The sequence below is a fragment of the Toxorhynchites rutilus genome, chromosome 3 (assembly GCF_029784135.1).
Source record: "Toxorhynchites rutilus septentrionalis strain SRP chromosome 3, ASM2978413v1, whole genome shotgun sequence".
Lineage (NCBI taxonomy): Eukaryota > Metazoa > Arthropoda > Insecta > Diptera > Culicidae > Toxorhynchites > Toxorhynchites rutilus.
Window position 1 is genome coordinate 223,214,065 of NC_073746.1, and position 21,262 is coordinate 223,235,326.

The 21,262-nt window shown below is 38.6% G+C and overlaps 1 protein-coding gene across 1 annotated transcript in view; it reads right to left on the minus strand.

Annotated features, from left to right (window-relative positions):
• Nucleotides 1-15,239, minus strand: part of LOC129777990 (neuroligin-4, Y-linked) — a 152,478-nt gene extending 137,239 nt beyond the window's left edge. Inside the window, exons 1-2 of the mRNA XM_055784608.1 lie at nt 13,959-15,239; nt 13,703-13,866 (exon numbers count right to left, since the gene is read on the minus strand). Of these exons, the coding sequence (XP_055640583.1) occupies nt 13,703-13,866; nt 13,959-14,242 (448 nt within the window). The 5' untranslated portion in view covers nt 14,243-15,239. The remainder of the gene's footprint in view (nt 1-13,702; nt 13,867-13,958) is intronic.
• Nucleotides 15,240-21,262: the final 6,023 nt, after the last annotated feature.

The following is a 21,262-nucleotide window of genomic DNA, read 5'->3' on the forward strand; positions in this document are numbered from 1 at the left end:
AAAAGGCATGAATCTTCAAATCGCACATTTTTTCGCTGACGTGTCATCAATCATCACCATTTTCGGCGTCTCTCCAATTGTGTGTGTCAACTGGGAACTGTGAACCACCACAGCCGTGGAATGTGCTATATTTATCAATAATCCATTGCGCTCAGTCGATGTTTTTATCTCTAACTTTCACTGTATTAGTTATCCTGATTCCATGTAAGAAATTGCTAATCTCTGATCTTATACAGAGTCGTGAAGGGAAATAGACTACATAGTGCTAAATTCGTTTAATAACATTCCTGCGTGTTGGTTTTATAGAAGGTAAGTCGGGATAGAACTGCATGCATAACATTTTATACATATTACACTTCATCTGCAAATGATTTAATCTTTCTGATAAAAGGCAGTCGGAGTTTGAAAGTAAAAACAAATTCAAGGGGTTGTATCCGAGACACGACCGCTTAGGACGCAGGACTACACAATCTTTTTTTGTTTAATTTGTTGGTTTATCATTTCGGATGTTGTTTGCGAATACGTTGAAGTTTCATAAATAATTCTTTAATAAAAAACTCCGGGGACCCTGAAAAGGTTTAAGGGCTTGCGTGGTTTTGAAGAATCATTCGAGAAGCAACGATTCTTTCTTTCTTTGCGAGAAAAATACATGTATCGCAATTTATTTCTTTACATCAATGCACGCATTACACTGAGTATTTAACGAGAAACACCTTCCGTGCATCGTGTCATTCAACAAGCATCAAATACGCGTCTAACAGATGCACACATTTGCAGCGATAAAAATGAAACATCGCGAGAACGATCGTTTATTAAAAATCGTTTCTCGACTCTCAGTCAAAACCGTCAACAATAATCATTTGCACTATTCTCTTTTTTCGCCTGCTTTGCCATGGCTCGGATCGTTGTGTGCAATGCCAGATGCACTTCAAGTGAAATGTTCGCTAGCGTTCACAGCTCGAGGGGAAATATAAAACACAAAACGAGCAGAATAAGCGACCTTTGTTGTTTCGAGCACAGACAGATTCTGAGAATTTTCCTCAGATGAGATGCAATACTTATACGCTAGCGACAGCTTACTTACTATGCAAAGGTGGAGTGTATATAAACATGAATGAAACACAAATTTCTGCATAACTCAAGAATTAATTAAGCAAACGGAACCAAATTTGGCATGCGAAGGTTTCAGGGGGGAATAAATATTTCTATGGTGGCTCGAGACCCCTCACCCTCTCTAACTCGAGAACTAATCAAGCAAATAGAGCCAAATTCAGCATTTGGAGATTCTAGCGGTAGGAGGCAAGATATGTTTTTATGATGGTTCGTGACCCCTACCCCCTCTCTAAGGGGGGCTGCCATACAAATGAAACGCAAATTTCTGCATAGCTCGGGAACTTATCAAGAAAATGGGGCCAAATTTGGCATGTGGAGGTTTTAGGGGGCAAGAAATTGAGAATCGACACTCTTCCTCTCTCTAGAGAGGAACAATTTTTGGAAAACTCTGAATGAAATGGAAGAATTCGGAAAACTGAATTTCCGTGTGTTCTACAATTACTATATCTTATAACTAGGGTAGAAGTACCTATCATCGTAATAGTACCTGTTATGGTAATACGAGTGAGTTTTCTATTAGTTTACAGAAATTTTTTAAGACTCTAATATGACATCAGAAATCAAACATCAGAAATCTCTTCTTTGTAGATTTTGGTATTTGATTCCGTGCGCAACATTGTTCTTCTGTTGAAAAATTTTGTTTGAAAATAGTGTGTCCCATTGATGCTTGTTTCTTTGCATAAGTCTATCTTGGAAAGTGAGCTCGAATAACAAAACCTTAGTTGTCGATGCACAGCATTCTCATGTGAATACAGGCAGCTCCTGTCTTTTGGATGGCGTTGCTTTAAACGGTCTCTATCAGATAAATCCTGTGTTCAATTACAATTGTCGGCTCTTAGATCTCATATTCGTCAATTATAATACTCTGTCAGCTTGCTCTGTGACTACTGCATTTGATGTGCGTTGCAACATTGATCCCCATCACCCTCGCGTCATGGCGAGATTTTACAAGCCTATCGGTGCTTAATTTTATGACGATTTTGATCCAAATGCGTTTGACTTCAGACGTGCAATGTGCAATGAATAGTTGATGTTCTTTGCATATTGAAATTATGTGGCACGAAATCTGTCTGGAAGGCCATGGTTATCGTAAGAGAAAGCCAATGAGGAGAATCGATCAAAGCAAAAGCAAAAATTAGGCAGAAATTTCCGAATAATGAATAATGAATAATGAGTCTTGTACAGAATTTATTGGATTTTTCAAAACTGCCTTCTGATTTGGGAATAATTGCATTATTGAAAAAGTATTCATTAGAAAAAGGGAAATTCTTCATTCTATCAAAACTTTTCCTGTAGTAAAATGACCTACAGGAGAGTTCTTGGAATCAGATGAATGCTGACTTGGTTAATAAAACACTGTGTTAATCTACAAAATCCTTAAAAATGCAGAAAAATCTTTTTTTTTCTTTCCATTATTGTTATCTACTACACACACAAAAAGATAGAAGCATTCAAGTATTACATCTCTAAACATGAAGTTTTAAATGAAGCTTTAAAATGATGTATATCCCATCTTCATGCGTTAGTTTTTCAAAAAGTTACTGCGTTTTTTAAATCACTTAAAACTTCGACTTCGTGCTCCGTCCCCATGAATTTTGTCGAGTGTAGAATCAACGACATTGTATTGCATACTAGAAATAAGATTTAGAGGCATATATTAGGCTGTCAAAAAAGTCCTGCGGTATTTCCGCGAGGTGTCGTTGTGAGCGCGTAGTTCTAGTTGTATTCATTGTATCGAGTCATACTATACTATACTTTGTGATTGTGGCGATGGCTACCACGACATCGAGCATGTTGTCTGGTCGTGTATCCGGTTCTATGCTGCTCGCTCTCAGCTCTCTAGAGCACTGAGAGCACAAGGCAGACAATCGGATATCCCCGTCCGGGATATCTTAGGTAGCCGGGATCCTGATCTTTTGCTTCATCTATACCTGTTCCTCAGAAACGCCGATGTCAACGTTTAATGATGTTTCCTTCGTTGTGTCCCCGTTTCATATCCCTCCTATCCGATCGATAAACTTTTACTTAGTCGCGGCAATACATACACACACTCTTTACAGATGCACGGGCCGAAGGTTGTGCAGTCCACTGATCATTCAACAAGAGCCAAAGGTTGTACCGCTCATGACAACTCTACACGAGATGATGATTGCGCCGGCTAGTGACCATTCTATCTTGGATTCCTCGAGTCGAGAAAGACGCACCACGCTAGATATGGGGTACAGACTAGGGGGGCGTTGCTGATTAATGGTCAGCTGCATCCCAATAGGAAGTATCCCGTATCGGGCACACGTACAGAGCATCGAAGACTGCAACATACCAATTATGAGAACACTTGTAATACTAACCTCGAGCCAACCGCGAGTAATCGGTTACATATTACTAACATAGTTGTAAGACAAAAATTGTCAAAATATTGGACTCCCGGCCCCGTCAGGCTAACGCCACATGTGCCTTAACAAAAAATATATTTTGGGAAAAAAAAAATGTTAAAGTTACATTATAGATCCATTAAACGTAAACATAATAATTGTATTGAAATCCACACAATTTGATTCTATTGATTTTCATGACATGAAACGCTATGACTCAGGGATAACATTTTATTGAGTGGTTTTTATAGCTATTTCGATGATGTTGTCTGGCATCAGTGTCGAAAAAATAATGATGCTTTCACCACGACAAACAAAACCATTGGCGAAAATTGAAAAATAAGAATTTGCGCCATTGTGGCAGCCATTTGTGACATTGTGGCAGCCATTTGTGGCTAGCTTCTACCTTAAAAATCTTGAACGAGATTTGTGTATGAAAATAATTTGATATTATAATGACGACTTTGGTAGAAGGTATAGGTACTAGAAAATTTATACTAAAACGAAATTGTAAAGGGTCAATTAGAATATCGACCAATGAACAGTTTTGCGATTGGACCCAAGAACGATCGCTTAGTAAAAAAACGTGAATATTTGAAGATATTGATAGTAAACAAAATTTTAAGGGGTTGTATCTAGGACACGACTGCATTCTTAACGTAGAACTACGGAATTGTAGTATTCAATCCGCTTGTTTATCACTCCGGATATTCACCTTCATTCTTGTGTTCGAACAGGACTTTCTTCAACTGGACTTATCTTTACAGGGCGTGCGTTAACTGGTCTAAAAAGTAGATATGTATCAATAATATACGTCATCTTCAATTTGAAATATTGCTTTTTCTGTTTTGCAGTTCAGTTAGCGAGTAAAATTTGGGTCAATTTTTCAGCCCAATAAACAAACTGTATGGGTGCCACTTTCATCGTTAATTCAATGAAATCATGCATGAAATTTAAGTGATGCATGAAATCTTGCATCTGATAACTTCAACATGTTTACGTCTTGCTCGAACGGATTCGCACGTAAACAAGAATATATATTTCAAAATTGTTAAAATGAAGTTTTTGGAACGAAGGTCAGATACGGCCCTAGACAAGAATAAGGGTGAAATTTCCTATCGATTGATGCAAATATTTCTGCGAACTATAGAACAACTGGCGAAACTTAAATCGCAATAGTTCTTCTCTTCTCTCTCATTGCCCGTACAACGAACGCTGTATTTGATTCGTGTATATATAACGTATACGTTTGCATCTTTCGAATCTTCTACAACATTACTGATGAAGAGAATCTTCGAAATCTATCAGCGCTTTCGTTTAATTGGTTCCTCACTTTTCCATTGAACAGCGCTGCCAACTCGGACCAGACTTTCTCCTTTTCACTTAGATTTCGATCACAAACTATAAACATGTTTACTCCTATATTCCACTTGAGGTGTGATCGAACCCCAGAACATCCAACAGTAACGGTTTTCTATTAGGATTTGAAAGTATACTTCCATGAAAGCTACGCTGTACCTAAACAAATGCAGCGCGGGTCAAAATCCCAACATTCAGGATACTCTCTCATATCTGTACCATATCGTACCACACTTTGATACAGAGGGCTTTCTCTTCTCCTCTCCTTCTTTCTCTATTGTCTCTTCGGTTCCTCATCCGGTGTAATGTTATGAATCCATTGGTGATCGGAAATTTTGAGCAACTGATCGAGCCAAATTTTCACTCTGGATTCATGAGTCCATATCATGAATTCATCTCCATGCAGGTTGTTCCTTCTTTGTATATCCCCAACCGTGTTTGTTTTCCTGACTACATCAATTCCTCTGTGTATTTTGATCTGTCCATGAAGCAAGATATCCATGGAATATCAGATTATCTTCGATCGAGGATCGTTCCAAAGATCTTCGATGCAAAGTATGGGGATATCAATTGTGATAATATGTGCATTACTGATGGGTCCTCTATGAATGAGTCCACAGGATTTGGAGTGTTCAACGATTTTTTTAGCACCTCCCACAGTCTTCAGTATCCTTGCTCATTGTATATTACTGAATTGGCAGGGATTCACTGGGCGCTGGACAGCGTCGCCTTACGACCTGTTGAACACTTAGTCTTAGCTCTGTCGAAGCTATCAGGTCAGTGAGGCCGGAAAAGCACTCGCTGTACTTCCTTGAGAGAATCCGAGAAATTTTGAGTGCTTTATCCAGACGCTGTTATGTCATTACCTTTGTCTGGGTGCCTTCTTATTGCTCAATTCCGGGTAATGAGAGGGCTGACTCATTAGCAAAGGTAGGTGCAATTGAAGGCGATATTTATCAGCGTCAAATCGTCTTCAATGAATTTTATTCTTTAGTCCGTAAAAACACCAACGAAGATGAATTGGGCCGGTGGGTTCACCCGATTATCCCTAAGGTTAGACTCAAACCGTTGTTCAAAAGTCTGGACTTGAGTCGTAACCTTATTCGTACCTTGCCCCGACTCATGTCCAATCACTGTTCGCTAGATGCCACTACTCCTCGCTTCAATCTTGCCAGCAGCAATCTCTGCATTTGTGGCAAAGATTATCACGACATCGACCACGTTGTTTGGTCGTGCGAGGTGTATATTTTCGTCAGATCGAATTTAGAAAATTCTTTCGGGTCCGAGGAAGACAGCCCAATGTGCCGGTGAGAGATGTGTTGGCTCGGTTAGACCTTGATTACATGTCCCAAATATATGCTTTCTTTAAAGCTATCCGTCTTCGTGTGTGATTGTCCTTATACCCTTATCACCTCCTCTAAAATCGGTTTTCTACCTTATTAAGAATAGAATGAAGGAAAATTGTTCATAGATATATCGAAAACTCGAGAAAGCAATTGTCCGATTTAGGGCTGTCTTTATTCTATCATATTTTCTGTATCAAACATTTATTCCATGTAGCAGAGAAACATGTTATTTGCAAGTGGTTGAAAAATCTTGAACAAGTATTGTGTCTGAAGATAATCTGATATTATAATGATGAGTTTCGTTAGAAATACTAGGAATTTTATAGTAAAAGGTAAATTCAACGGGGTCGATTAGAATATCAATCAATGAACAGTTCTGCGATTGGACTCATGAACTTGCGCTTAGTAAGAAAACGCGAATGTTTGAAGGTATTGATTACAAAAAACAAATTTTAGGCGGGCGAAGTTTGCCGGGTCAGCTAGTTGAGAATAAAATTAATGGCATGAGTTTTTGTTTTCGTTTTGGTGTTTTAAGCACTTGTAATCCTCCTTTCGAATGTACTTGAATTTTTTTTTCCTTGAGAAGATAGGCAACACAAATGCTAGAGAAGAACGCAAAAAATAAAGGGGTGTTGTCAAAGGCAAGAACGCTTTAGTGACGTGAAATTCCGAAATTATATCACTTAATTCGCTTGTTTATTATTCGTGTGTACTCGGTTACAGAACATTCATGGAGGTAGTTTTTATTTACGTTCAATTTCCTACAAAATTCCATTCCAGGTTTTTAATTTAGCATTACAGATTCTCATGTTAACTTACGTTTTGTTTTTTTACTTCTCGTTAAAACTAGATGTTTAATCAACCCTATGTTCCAATGAATCTGGGCAATATCATATACTATTTTGGATTAATTAACAGTATAATGTGATTACTATATGGTTTCTGTAATTTATTTAAGTTTATCTATGAAATAAATTATACAATGTATAATAACTAAGCACTTCACCTGAAGGGTAGAACGTTGAAAATTTGGTCAACAAAAATTTGACGTATTCGTTTTCAGTATGTATTTAAAAAACCAAAACAGAGCGGGTTTATTGTGTTTTGTTAAAGAAAGATAGCATACCCTCCACCGGGTATTCTTTGACCAATATAGCCTGATCCCGGTGGCGAATAAAAAATATTTTTTCCAGCCGCGGATGGCCAGCCAAACCAAATATTTTTGAAGAACTTGGATAGTTCCATGGTCTCGAAGATTGTATCCACGTTTCCTCTTCCCGCCGCAGTGTAAAACTTCTGTCCCTAAGCCTCTTTGAAGACTGGTTTTAATAACTTCATGTGAGAGAGCTTGGATTTTCAAGCATTACTTCTCTTGCATGAATGCTTTTTTTAGAACTGAAGAGCAAATGTCAAAATCAAAATTGAGAAACCAATTTACATGCACACACCTTCAAAATGACAAGTGCTCAAATTTTGTTTGTGCATACTTAAAATAAATACGTCAGAATTAAGTTAACCAAACTTCCACTCCTTACAAGCTAACGAATAATAAATTCATTTTGAAAATCCGACTTCACGCTAGTTCTGTTCAGTACTCACAGTAACATCAAATGTATTCCATGGCAAGGGGTAAGTGATAGCTAACAAACTCCACTATGTTAGCAAAAACTGATGATAGAGCACCATGATTCTGAAGAATACTACCATGAGTTGTTTACGTCATTCGAATGCTTGAACATACAATTGCTAAAGTTGAAGTTGTTTTCTAGTGTGTGGCCGAACAACGTCTTTTACTTGTGCCCGGAATTGCCCATCATTAAATTTGTTCAATGGTTCAATGGAGATAGGAATTGCGTTACGTATCGCCTCCCCGATTTTTCGTGTTACTTATTTGTGCACTTTATTTGTGCACCACTCTTCATGAAATGTTTCCAATTGATACAAATGTATTATTTGTGGGTAGAAACTATGTGAAAGTTCTAATAAGGCGTGGAGCTCAAATTATGCAACGCTAAAAATTTTGGGGGGTCTCCGTAGCCACATTGGTTGCGCGTTCGCTTAGTAAGCGATCGATCGTGAGTTCAAAACTCAGGGCCCCCATTGACCATCTTTGTGTTGTTACAGAATAGCTACGTCCACGCAACAATCATCAGCGATGGAGATCGATCCACGGTCGAAATAAGATCGATTCATCCTTACAACTGCTCTGCTCTGCAAGACACATCGGGCTGCTGTTCATCAATAACTCAACAATGATCAATCAACTGTCTTCGCTGTCCCGTCTTACTGGATAATGGGAAGAACAGAAGGAAATCTCTTACGCCTAAATGGCTACTGTGTAAATATGTACCATTTGCAATGGTATAGCAGGGAATACTCTAACGCCGAAAAATGGCAACTGTGTAATGTGCTAATTATAGATATGATAAATATGTGACATGTACACGATTAAAATTCGGCTCTGTTACAGCTAAAATGCTAATGAGCCTAAAATAAACAAAAGGGATAAAAAAAAATCGGTTTTTGGACCCCCTCCACCTATGTAACAATGAGTAGCGCAAGACAAACCCCCCTCCTCCTTAAGTTACGTAACGCAAACATAATTAAAGTCAAAGTCGTTTGGAATACTTTAGCTTTTTTTTAAGTAATGAAAGTATCAACGTAAAAAATCGGACATCTGCCCTGGTCGGAATCAAATGTTCGGAACGGAAGATTCTTACATGCAAGTAGTGACTTCGGAAGAACTTTCGACAAGTTAAAAGAATTTCTAACAAACAGAGACGGGGAATTAATGCTCACATCTATTGATAGCAGTTGCTGTCATTACATTTCTCTACTTGCAAAAGGTATTAGGATGTCCTTATGTGACGAGAGTATCACTTGGTTTAACATCGCACTTATTCCGCTTCATCGATTTGGGAGTTTGCGGACTAAACGTATTCTGACGGACTATCATCGATTGCTCGGTTATTCCACCCATCAGCTAACGATTGTCCATAATCAAAATGTTTCGTTTCCAGCTCCGAGTCCCTCGGTTTGAGTTTTTCATTCAAGTGAGACCCCTATCTGATCATGAAAGTATTGCTAACTCCAGGAAAAGAGGAGCCATCCGACGTTCAATTCGGTTGAAAGCACTGCTTCCTGGAACATTTGTAGCAACAAATATTCCATCAAGATTCAATTAATTGATTAAAACGATAAATCGAAAATATCTATGATTTTTTTCAAACGAGGGTTCTCGTCTGGTCCACCATCCATATTGATTATAATAATTGTCTTGATTTTTCTTTGATACCGAATAACCTCAAATTCAGGCAGCTCGCACACCCTTCTAAAATCGAGCCCATGAGGAAATACTTTAGAAGAACAGCCCTGAAGGAACTGCAACGTACATTAGACATTGTATTCAACTATTTCAGCATGACCAAGTGACCTAGCTTTATTTTATATCCTGCGATAACAGACGGAATAAATTTATGTTTAGCAGCCATGACAAAATCATGATCACATTAATATTGGATCCTGCTTATTGATTTGCTGTTAAGCCAATAACAACACGTGCTTAATCATCTTGGCAAACATACCCCAGTCGGTCTCAGAATCGAAGCTACACCCAAAGTGATAAATCATCTTCGGCAGAAAAAAAATTCGCCGTGAACTGAATGGTGAGATGAACAAATAAAAGCAGATTTTTCAAGTGTTTTAAAATATTTGTATGTATGGGAGCAGACCTTTCCTTCTTTCAGACGTCAGCTTGGAATTGTACCAAAAAAGGTCTAAACGATTGAAACTAGGGTCCGAACCAAAGCCTGCTGGAATACAAGGCTGTTTTGCACTACAAAACTATCCGCATAGCCGTTTGGTGCTGTTGCATAAATGCGTGATAATGTAACACCACATTCTAAAATGAAACTGGATCTCAGAAGTATATGGAAAGTGTTTTCTAAGAGTAGAAAAGAGATCATAAACTTAAACCTGTATCCTTTTTTCTCGACGATTTTCGATTTTTATTTACATATATAGATATGCCATTTCTATGGAAAAAATCGAAATTCGTCCGACTTGAGCCGTCTTTATTTTGTTGTACTCGTCTCTATCTATAGATCATTGAAAAATTCTTAATAGAAATTTAATCCCCTTCTCGTTGACCGATTGATCTGAAATTTGGAACACATTTTTATCTCTGTAGTCATTATAAAACTGCGTATTTCATGATCTTGAAAATCCAAGATGGCGGCCGCTATAAAATGGCGGATCACATATTTTCTCAAAACCTCATCAATATGGGCTTTCCAAAACCCCACCAATATAGGTATCAAATGAAAGAGCTTGATTAGTAGAATACGGTCATTTAAAAAAATGCAAATCCAAGATGGCTGCCACTACAAAATGGCGGATTACATATTTTCTCAAAACTTCATTAATATGGGTATCAAATGAAAGGGCTTGACTAGTAGAATACGGTTATTTATGATTAATGTAAATCCAAGATGGCGGCCACTACAAAATGGCGGACTACATATTTTCTCAAAACCTCACTAATATGAGTATCAAATGAAAGGGCTTGACTAGTAGAACACGGTTATTTATGAAAAATGCAAATCCAAGATGGCTGTCACTACAAAATGGCGGACTACATATTATGTCAAAATCCCGTTAATATGGGTATCAAATGAAAGGGCTTGACTAGTAGAACACCGTTATTCATGAAAAATGCAAATCTAAGATGGCTGCCACTACAAAATGGCGGACTACATATTTTCTCAAAACCCTATTATTATGGGTATCAAATGAAAGGGCTTGACTAGTAGAACACGGTTATTTATGAAAAATGCAAATACATCAAAATCCTTTCAAATGGTGGACTACATATTATGTCAAAACTCCATTAACATGGGTGATCAAATGAAAGGGGGATCAAATGAATGGGCTTGACTAGTAGAACACCGTTATTTATGAAAAATGCAAATCTATGATGGCTGCCACTATCAAATGGCGGGCTGCATATTTTTTCAAAACCCGATTAATATGGGTATCAAATGAAAGGGCTTGAATAGTAGATCGCAGTAGATCATGAAAAATCCAAATCCAGGATGGCCGCAATCACAAAATAGCAAATTATTTTATTCAACGGTTTTATTTAGCTTGAACTGTTCGTATGGATGTTTGTATGTCTGTATGGTTGTCCCACATTAATAGAAATTTGAGCAATAGGAACTGACCGAATTTATAAAATACCTTTATCTCTGCTGCCATTTTAAAACTGCTTATCTTGAAAAATCCAATTTGGCCGCCGCGACAAATTAGCTGGTTCCATATCATCTCAAAAAAACAAAGGTTGATTGAAATTTGTGTATCAATCGAACGAACTTGATTTGGAGAACACACTATGTATTTTCTGCAACCCACTCAATATCGGTATCAAATGAAATTGTTTGACTGATAGAATACAGTACAATGGTTTTATGGTAGAGAAATATTGTAATGGAACAGATAATGTACTAAAAACTACAAAATAAAATAAGTAAAAAAACATTTTAAGTTAAACGGTTTAATTGTGATTAAACATAATAATGTACTAAAAGCTAGAAAATAATTAGGCAAGTAGTAGTTAGCAGTTATCACACCTCTCCTTCATTAGTCTAGGGCATTGGTAAGACTAAAATAAAAGCGTGGGACACGTTGGATTTCCATTATCCACAATTAGCGACTTCATCATATGTCCCACGATTTTATTTTAGTCTTACCAATGCCCTAGACTAATGAAGGAGAGGTGTGATAACTGCTAACTGCTACTTGGCTAATTATTTTCTAGCTTTTAGTACATTATTATGTTTAATCACAATTAAACCGTTTAACTTAAAAAGTTTTTTTTACTTATTTTATTTTATAAGCTGTTTTATATGTTCTCATAAGCATATACGGGCGCATGAATTTATAATTTGTACACGACGCCTAACCTGTTTTTATCATTTTCTGGTCAAACGAAATATTGAATCAGAAGCAAAATGGATATACGTGTTGCATAGTAGAACCCCGATTATCTGCGAGCGGATGATCCGCGGTGCGACAGAGAATTTCATAGTAAATTTATAGACCTTCTCGGAATTTGGCAGTGAGTGGTAGGCGCATGCTCTTTTCTTTTTTGTTTTTGTCATTGATAAAACATAGTGTTCATGCTAAAACATCTCTTCTTCGTGTTTGCACCTTTATTGCGTTATCCGCGATTTTCGTTATTCGCGGATAGTTTGCCGGACTATTCCGGGGATAATCGGGAATCTACTGTCCATTATTTTTTATCATTTTCAACCGGAAAATTCTGCGGCCTCTTAAAACAACCGTGCGTTTTGGTAGACGTCGATTATTTAGATATGTAATGGTGGAAAAATGATGTTATGATATATGATGATGATATGATGCATATTATGTTGTTTTGATAGTCAATGTCTTTTATGCTGTGAACAAATATTTTTCAAAAACTCCTTCGTTTTACTTAAACCTCTGTTGTGGTATTCTATGGCTCTATCATTACAGTGATTGAAATACATAATGAGCTGCGCTCCGCTAACAAAAAAAAATATTCTGCACCAAAAAATAATTATCGTTTTCTGAGTTTTGTTTTAAAAAAGTCAGCTATTCTTGTGAAATTCCCAGTCCGAATGATTTTCAACGAACGAAAAATCAATCATAGCATTTCTAGGCATGCCACACTTGGTTGATCATAAAGTGGTGGGGTAGCACATATCGATGTTTTATTGGGACTACTTTTCCGTGAAATATTCAATTCTCAATAAAACGCTAACGAAGTTGGGCGAAGCTCGCAAAACGAATGTATATTTCGTTGCGAGCCAAAGGTGTTCTGCTGCGGCATGTGGGGAGAGAATTATTGAGCACAACATGCGGGATATGGATGAGTGGATTTCCTTAGGAATATGCTAACCTCGGAATAATTTATTGGGATGCTTTTTTTTCTCAAGTAAGCCGCAATACATTCTTCCACGTAGGCCGCCATATATGTATAGTAACGGTGCGCTAGCGGTAAAAGGTACGCAACTGCATTAGTAAAATGTATAAAATACGCCACATAGCGAATGCTAACTTCGAGGATCGGAAGAATCCTCGACCCAACCGAGTCGACCGAGTTTCTTTTGTCGGATATTTCTGGCTCATAAATACAATCCAGAACGTACATATTGATTTTTCTGCAAACATAACACAAAATTCAATAGAGCAGGTAGCGAGGTAATAGTCCTTTGGGGAGGAAGAAATTGTTTTTTTTTCGGCACAATGTGCGAGGCGAACCAAATTTTCCACGACCAGCGGTATGATTACAGAATGAGACAAAGGTTTCGGCTTTATTGCATTTCGATGTTTCAAGAATGTAATCTGAAATAAGGTTCGTTCAGAAATAGAGATTTTATATGGCAACTGAGGAAAGCACGAAAAGCTTCATTCAATGGCAGCTCAATGGGACGATATAAGAGTTTTTATTTCTCATCGCCCCGTCATTACCTTGTGTCGGGACGTAGATATTTAGGTACAGACAATCTTCCGATTGATTTCTAAGGTATGGTAATAGTCGCTTCAAATAGTCTAATCTACCACGAGGCATCCTCTCCAGAGCCGCTGTTTCATTGGCAATATCTGGAAGACGCTGTGGACAGACCGGGCTGAATCTGTTGGAAAAGAGACATTTAGAGCATCACGAGCAGTTAAGCTTAACTTGAGGGGATTGAGTGTGGCTCTTATCGTTATATCATTTCTGTACCTGTCCGCTTTTTTGACACCAGACCAGAGAGCTCCCGTTACGGGAGGCATGAAGCGTAAGGTGCCAACAGGTGGAGAAGCGTATGGAATTCCTCGAAACGCTTCCACCGGATCCAGATGTCGCCCATCTAAATGCTCGATAGTACCAGACACTGAACCGTACTTTGTATGCACAACGCGTGACGTCGTTTTCTTTATGGAATCATTCTCATCACTATTGCCACCGACCGATAAGGTCGGGGAGAAAAAGGGAATGATCATTACTAGTGATACCAACATTTTCATGCTGATCACGCTACTCGATTATTGACAACATTTTTACACTTGGAATAAATATACGTTTTTTTCTCTTTATTTTCCTTTTTTTCTGCACATTTGGGTTGTTACCACATCCACTACACTTCTGACATTATCTATATACTTTTGCTTACAATACCGGTATTGATGCTTTCATATTCCTCCAGAGGAGACGCACGATAATATTTTCTTTGTTTTGAACGAATATTTCTTCCGACGCAAGATAAGGCGACAGCACCATTGCCTATCACCAATCGATTGATTTTCACTTGATTGCTTCTCATTTAGCAATTAATCTATCATTCACTTATACCACCCATCTCTGGCTCCATTACAACAGAGCATAGGCTCTCATTCCACTAACAATTTCACTTCTGACATGCTCACAAAAACACAAACTTTTTTTTGCTTCTTATGCTTCTCCTACTTATCGGACAAACCACAGTGCTCTCGTTTGCTATTTGTATATCCTTTGTTATGTATCTTTGGTCTTCGTGTGCTACTGTGACATCCATAAATCAATATTCGCAAACTACGAATCCACATTCGCCTAGCAGCACGAAATCACTGCCCTTTTACTCGGAAAATCTATCGATTGTTATCCATATCCTTGCGATTGCATCCAGAGTGTAGTAATCCTTGCCATATCCATTGCAATTTTGTGATTACCCTTCGACCGCACATCAATACAAAACCGTCACTGGTAACCACAATAATTTAACATAATTCACCAAAGCAAACAACACTTAACCAGAGCCATATCCTATTCCTTCAGCTTTAACGTTCCTTTTTTTTGTATTTTGCTCCCTAGGGCACAGGACGGGATTCTAGGGCAGCGAGATTAAACACTTACACACACTCATATAACGCAAAGATTACCGTGCGCCGCCATAGGCCACTCCGCCCACCGAACCGTCGCTGTGGGTTTGGTCGCGAAATGTCCTTCCTGTGTCCGCCTCGCGTTCCCGATCGTTAACGTATCGCTTTCCACTACAGACTGGCGATTGCCTTACTGGCATGGCTCTCGAACGGTACCAGATGGTGGGTTTGGTTCGGATAGCGACTCGCAGTGGTCGGAGCAGGAACCGTGGGAAAAGTAAAAATGCGCAAACGCTCTCTCCAACCTTGGGAGATTTGAAGCTGCTTGACAGTACGAGAGCCATCGTGTTGGGAAGTTTGTTGTGACATTTCTTGTTTTCAGGGGTGTTTCGAGACGACATTTTGAACGAAACCCGCGAAAAAAATGTAAATACGCTAATTTTGTTCCAGAATTTATCAGAAATTAGTAATTGGTCCTATGATGAAAGTTTTACGAAAAAATCGAACCACATCGACATTGGAGTAACTCATCTTCAATGAAACCTGGAATAATGGTTCATTGGTTCGTATATTTCACAGGGTCCTAGGTGGTTAAGTAATTGAAGTGTAGGAAAATACACTTTATATGCGAGCTGATCTAAACTTATCTCCAACCCATAAAACTAGCTAAGCTGTTTTTTACGGGGCCTTCAGCATTGAATTGTATAGTAACTCTTGTATGATGTTTTATTACAATAGGTGTGATTCATGAGTGTAAAAAAACAAAAACAGAAGCTAAATTACCTTTGATCAATGTTAAAAATGGTGTTTCAAATGTAGCATGACCTGAAGAAAAGCCAGTCGTAAAGTCCAGTTTTCTGTAGCAATGTGAAAAGGTCGGTGATCATTGTCCTTTGTGGTATCATAAAACGGATCGGAGAACGTCTGACTGCTGATCGGAAGCGATGATCCGGAAAAAAAGCCGTAAGGTCAACGAGAACGAGCACAAACGCGTGGTTGGAGCCTTTAAACGGAAACCGAGCGCCTCAGTTCTAGATGTGACTAAAAGTTGCATGTAAACAAGATTTTCGTGCAGAATACGAATATTTGAGCTGGCCTTCGTACATTCAAGGTTGATTCAAGGTTTAGAAATCTCCAAACCGTGACGATAAACAAAATACTGCTGCGTAATGGATGATGAGACATATTTGGAGGTGCACTTCAACCAGATTCCATGCCGAAAGATCTGAACCCCCCTCCTCAAAAAAAAAAAAAAAAACTCTGAAAACTGCACCCAATACAAAAATACTGAGCCATTAACTGAGCACCTTCTAAAACTAAATTGGTGAAGAATGTAGAAGAAATGAAGAAAGCATTGGGTTAATATGCAAAAAACTGTCGATTCTGAGGTCGTACAGAACCTTATGGCTGGGGTGAAGGCCAAGGTTCGCGCATTCGGATATAAAGGCGATATAAATTAAATGAATGCCATCAAAACTAACTTTAATTGTTTGGTTTTTACTCCCTAAAAATTTGTGATAATCGGATAAAAACTCGAATTTTGAGAATAATTTTTTTTGTGTACGGATTTCAAACGGTACACCCTTTAACCCCATGTTTACATTTACAGGCAAACCTGTTTTTGCTCGTGGGATAGGGACTGCAAAAATCGCATACAAATCGGTCAAAACTTCACCAGTGTCTTCAATAAATTTGCGGTAGTCATGTCATGCGCATCTTTGAAGCAAGGATGGGAATGATTTGAGAAGTGTTAATTTAGACGCGAATATGCTTTATTCGCACTGAAATGCATATAAACCATCGAAAAAAGACTAAATGGACGATAACTTCTTTAAATATGCTTATTTTCATATACCGCACAAAAAAAATCGCGCGAAAAACACCGCACAAAAACAGGTTTTTTTTGTACTTACTGCAAATACTATATTTGCAGTACATGCAAATCGCACAAAATTTACATTTGCAAGCCTCGTGCGTTTGACGATGCTTATTATTCATGATGCATTCTTTTGATCAAAAAATTGTATTCATCGTGTCATTGCTGAACCGATTTCGAAGCTTATTCTTATTCTGATTATATTCAGAAAAAAAAATGGCTCGATGTATTTCAATTTTTTTAGGCATCCAATTTTTGTCCATCAATATAGCCAATGTTTGTTTTATGAAACGAACATTTAATACGGAGCAATTTCACTTTTAAGGTACGGGAATCGTTCTCCAGAACTTGTTAACCCCCATCGTAGAACCCTGGAAACGCTTCCTATACAACGTTGATGCTTGTATAAATGGAAAAATTTTGTGAGAGGTAACATTGCTGCTGCCTTGAGCGTCGGATCATTAAAATCGAATCTATTTGTTATTTGCTTGATCAGCTCCACGAACAAAAATGCTACAAATATCTTCAAAAATCATCTGCCTTCGGCATCCATTGTTATGACAGCTTCTTCTGCTGCCATCCCAATCTGAGCCATTCAAATTTTTTGTTGCATAGTAATATCTGTGGACAAAATAGTACTCAAGCCTCAAATTACTCATTTTTTATGATTGTTATACGCACTTTGGCTAAATTTTGACTGCATAAGATTGTGATCATCGAGCCGTTGCAGTGTCGATTTAGAAGTTCAGTATTGTTATTATTATAATCAGAAAAAAAAATCACTCAACGGTTGCGGAAGATTGATGTATAGTAAGAATATTATAATGCGAACGAACGAACGTCATTTCTGCTCAGGCAACCATTTTTTTCAACAGAGATTTCTTAACGGAACAATTTCACATTTAAACACTGTATTCATTCCCCTCATAAAAACATACTTTTTTAACGCTTGTTGGATTGGGAATGTTTCTGGAATTTAACATTGAAGCAGCCTTGAGGCTCCATTCATCGAAATAAAATCTCTCATCTCATCTCAGGAAATTAGTACCTTTCTGTACTTTTGTACAAAAATATGTGATCTGTACCGTGCAGAATCTCTACTATACCTTTTCAGATAAATCAGTAGGTATGGTAACACTGGTTATAAGTAGCGGGATTAAATTCAAGTCACGTTTTCCGCCACTCCCCACGCTGAAGTGAGACAAACAGCTGTGTGTGGTTTTGTTTCCAATTTTGGGGAGGTTATTCGTGCTAAGTGTGTTCTCGTTTGTTTACGATATAGCTAGCGAAACAGAGTTTCCTTCAAGAGTGTGTCTTTCGGATGCTTGTACATACATGAAGAACAGTTTGGTGAAAATGTTTGATTTTGTAAAACAAAGTACTATAAGGATGAAGATATTGTGCTCTGTCCGGACCTAGCTTCGTGCCATTATGCAAAGGCCACTCTGGATTGGTTGATCGCTCATAACATAATCCCCCAAACTCACCCCTGGCGCTGTCATTTGATATTGGCTCATACTGTCCCAGTCGGAGTACGAAAATGGTTGTGAATCCACCACAGCTCTACAACTCAGATCCATTTCATCAGATGTGCCAAAAAATTGGACCTCAAGGTGGTCCGGACCATGATGGCGAAGGTTCCGGGGATCTAGGGGTAGATTGAATATTAAGGGCCACAATTGATTTACACCTCGAACACACATTGTATGGACTTATTAAAATGCAATAAAGCATTTAATTAAAAAAAATGGAAATGGGTTATATCAGTGATATAGCCGCAAGGTGGACGTAGGACTAACGTTGGTTTTGCAATTAATAAATAACAAGAATACAACTCCTGGAGATTTCATCTTTCGAATAAAGTGATTATCATGCCACTTTGTTTAGCCGGAAAACAATAATTACCGCTCAAAGGAGGAATCGATTCCTCTTCGGAAAGCATTCGATAACAGAACTGCTGCTTTCATTGAACAATGCGGCTCCGTTCATTCCGACTGCAGAAAAATAATGGAATTGAGAGAAGAGCATAATGCATACGCGTGTGAGCGTGACCATCCTTATCTCCCATTGCAATAACAACTAAATGAATTTCCAATTTGATCCGATTCTTTGTTTTAAGAGGCTTAAATGAATTTCCGAGCGAGCGCCTACTTATATACGGATTTGTGTGATTTCAATAGCCTGTTTTCAGAGCTATTTTCAAGCTATTGAGTTAATAAGTAGCAAACATATAACTCTTATCATTCCAATTGGGATGATCCGGAGCGGAATTATTAACGCTTGAAAACGAATGGATTCCTGCTCGGAATTACCTAGCACAAATATTTCCCCCCTATTCACTCGCGAGACGCGACACGGAACTAGGACACAACACTTATAATCCTTACAAACATTAAAATGGTTAAAATTACCTTTTTCGTCGACCGGTTTCGGGCTCGAGGTTGCCCATCTACTGGACGGTGTCCGACTGGTTACGATGGAGCACTAACACATATTCATACGGTTATCAGTACTTGTCGAAGATATAGTTTGCTGAGTTATCAGCTTCGTCAGATGGAAGAGTTGAGATGATATTGGTGCATCTTCTTCATTCATAAGTGGGGAATCGCTGGTTGAGATGTACATTGATTCCCATGCATTCAACTGTGAGGCTTTTCGTACATTTCTAATAATTTTTGCCTTCTCCCAGTCTACGCAGTGGGCTTGAGTTAAAGCATGTGCTGCCACACTTGATTCGCTGGCTCGTTCATTATCCACCGCATTCTTATGTTCACGTAGGCGGATTTTGAATTTCCGACGAGTTTGACCGATGTATACACTAGTACAGTCTTTGCAGGGAATCTGATAGATCCCTGATTTTTCATCCGGTGGAATTCTATCTTTCAGGTTACACAAAAGGTCTTTCAGGGTGCTCTCACTTTTGTACACCACATGAAATCCGTGTTTCCGGAGTGTAGACTGGACTGTGTTGGTTATTTTGGGATAGTACGGTAGGCTGATCCTTTTGTGTTGTTCCTTCTCAGGCTCTAATGTGGTGTTGTTTTTTCTCCATTTCTTCTTCTCGTGTTTCCGAAGGATTTTCTCCACAAAACATCTCTTGTACCCATTCAGCTCTGCAGCATGGTAGATTCTATTTTTCTCCGCTATGTAATCATCTCTCTCCATTGGTATGTTGAGGAGACGATACACCATGGAGTGGAAGGCTGCTTGTTTTTGTGCGCCGAAGTGATTAGAGTCGGATGTTATATATCTATTCGTAGACGTTGGTTTACGGTATATCCCAAACTTTAGCCGATTATCTTCCTTTCGGGTAATGTACAGGTCCAGAAAAGGAAGTGTACCGTCTTTTTCTTTTTCGACGGTAAACTTAATCGTCCTATGTCGGGAATTCAACAACTCCAACGTCTGCTTCAAGTAACGTTCTTTCACAACTGCGAAGATGTCATCTACATAGCGTCTCCACATTCGAGGGAAGAATTTTTCTTTCGCCAACTCTGTTTCAAAATCTTTCATGAAAACCTCCGCTAAGAGTGGCGATAGCTTGCTACCCATACTGAGACCGAACGTTTGCTTGTAGAACTTTCCCCTGAACGAAAAGAAGTTCTGATTCATACAGGTTTTCGTTACCAAAAGATATGCGTCGATCTGATTGGGTGGTACGCGTTTCCGTTCCAGATGTCTGCGCAAACTATTTACCGCCTCTGTTACTGGCACGTTCGGAAAAAGAGCTGTAACATCGAACGACACCAGAATTTCCCCTCGCCTAACCTCGAAGCCTTTCAAATGGTCTACCAACTCAAACGAATTGTTGACATTTTTACCGTGAGTTATGGGATATTTTTTCAATTCTTCAACCAATCAAGCAGCCATTTTTTCAGTTGGAGTGCAGATGTTAGACGAAATCGGCCGCATCGCCACTGGATTTTTATGTATTTTTGGGAGGCAGTACAACGATGCCACTTTTGGATTGGGTACATTCAATTTTCGTTCAAGTTTATCCCCACCCATCAAGTGTGTGACTTTTTGGCGAACAGAATTAGCTTCTTCAGTCATTGCATTAAGCGGATCTTTAGGTTTCCCATTTTTGAAGCAATGCTCTTCATACGGACCGGAGCGAATCATGTCAAGAACCCGTAAATCATAATCATGTTTATCCATGATCACAACTGCATTCCCTTTATCTACCCGTGAATAAACTACATCGCGAGCTTTTAGCTGTCGTATTGCACACCAGGTATCAAAGCTCGTCTGTTTCCCACTTTCCGTCTTGGGTACTGTTTTTAATAAACATTGCTCAACGTCGTACCGTATAG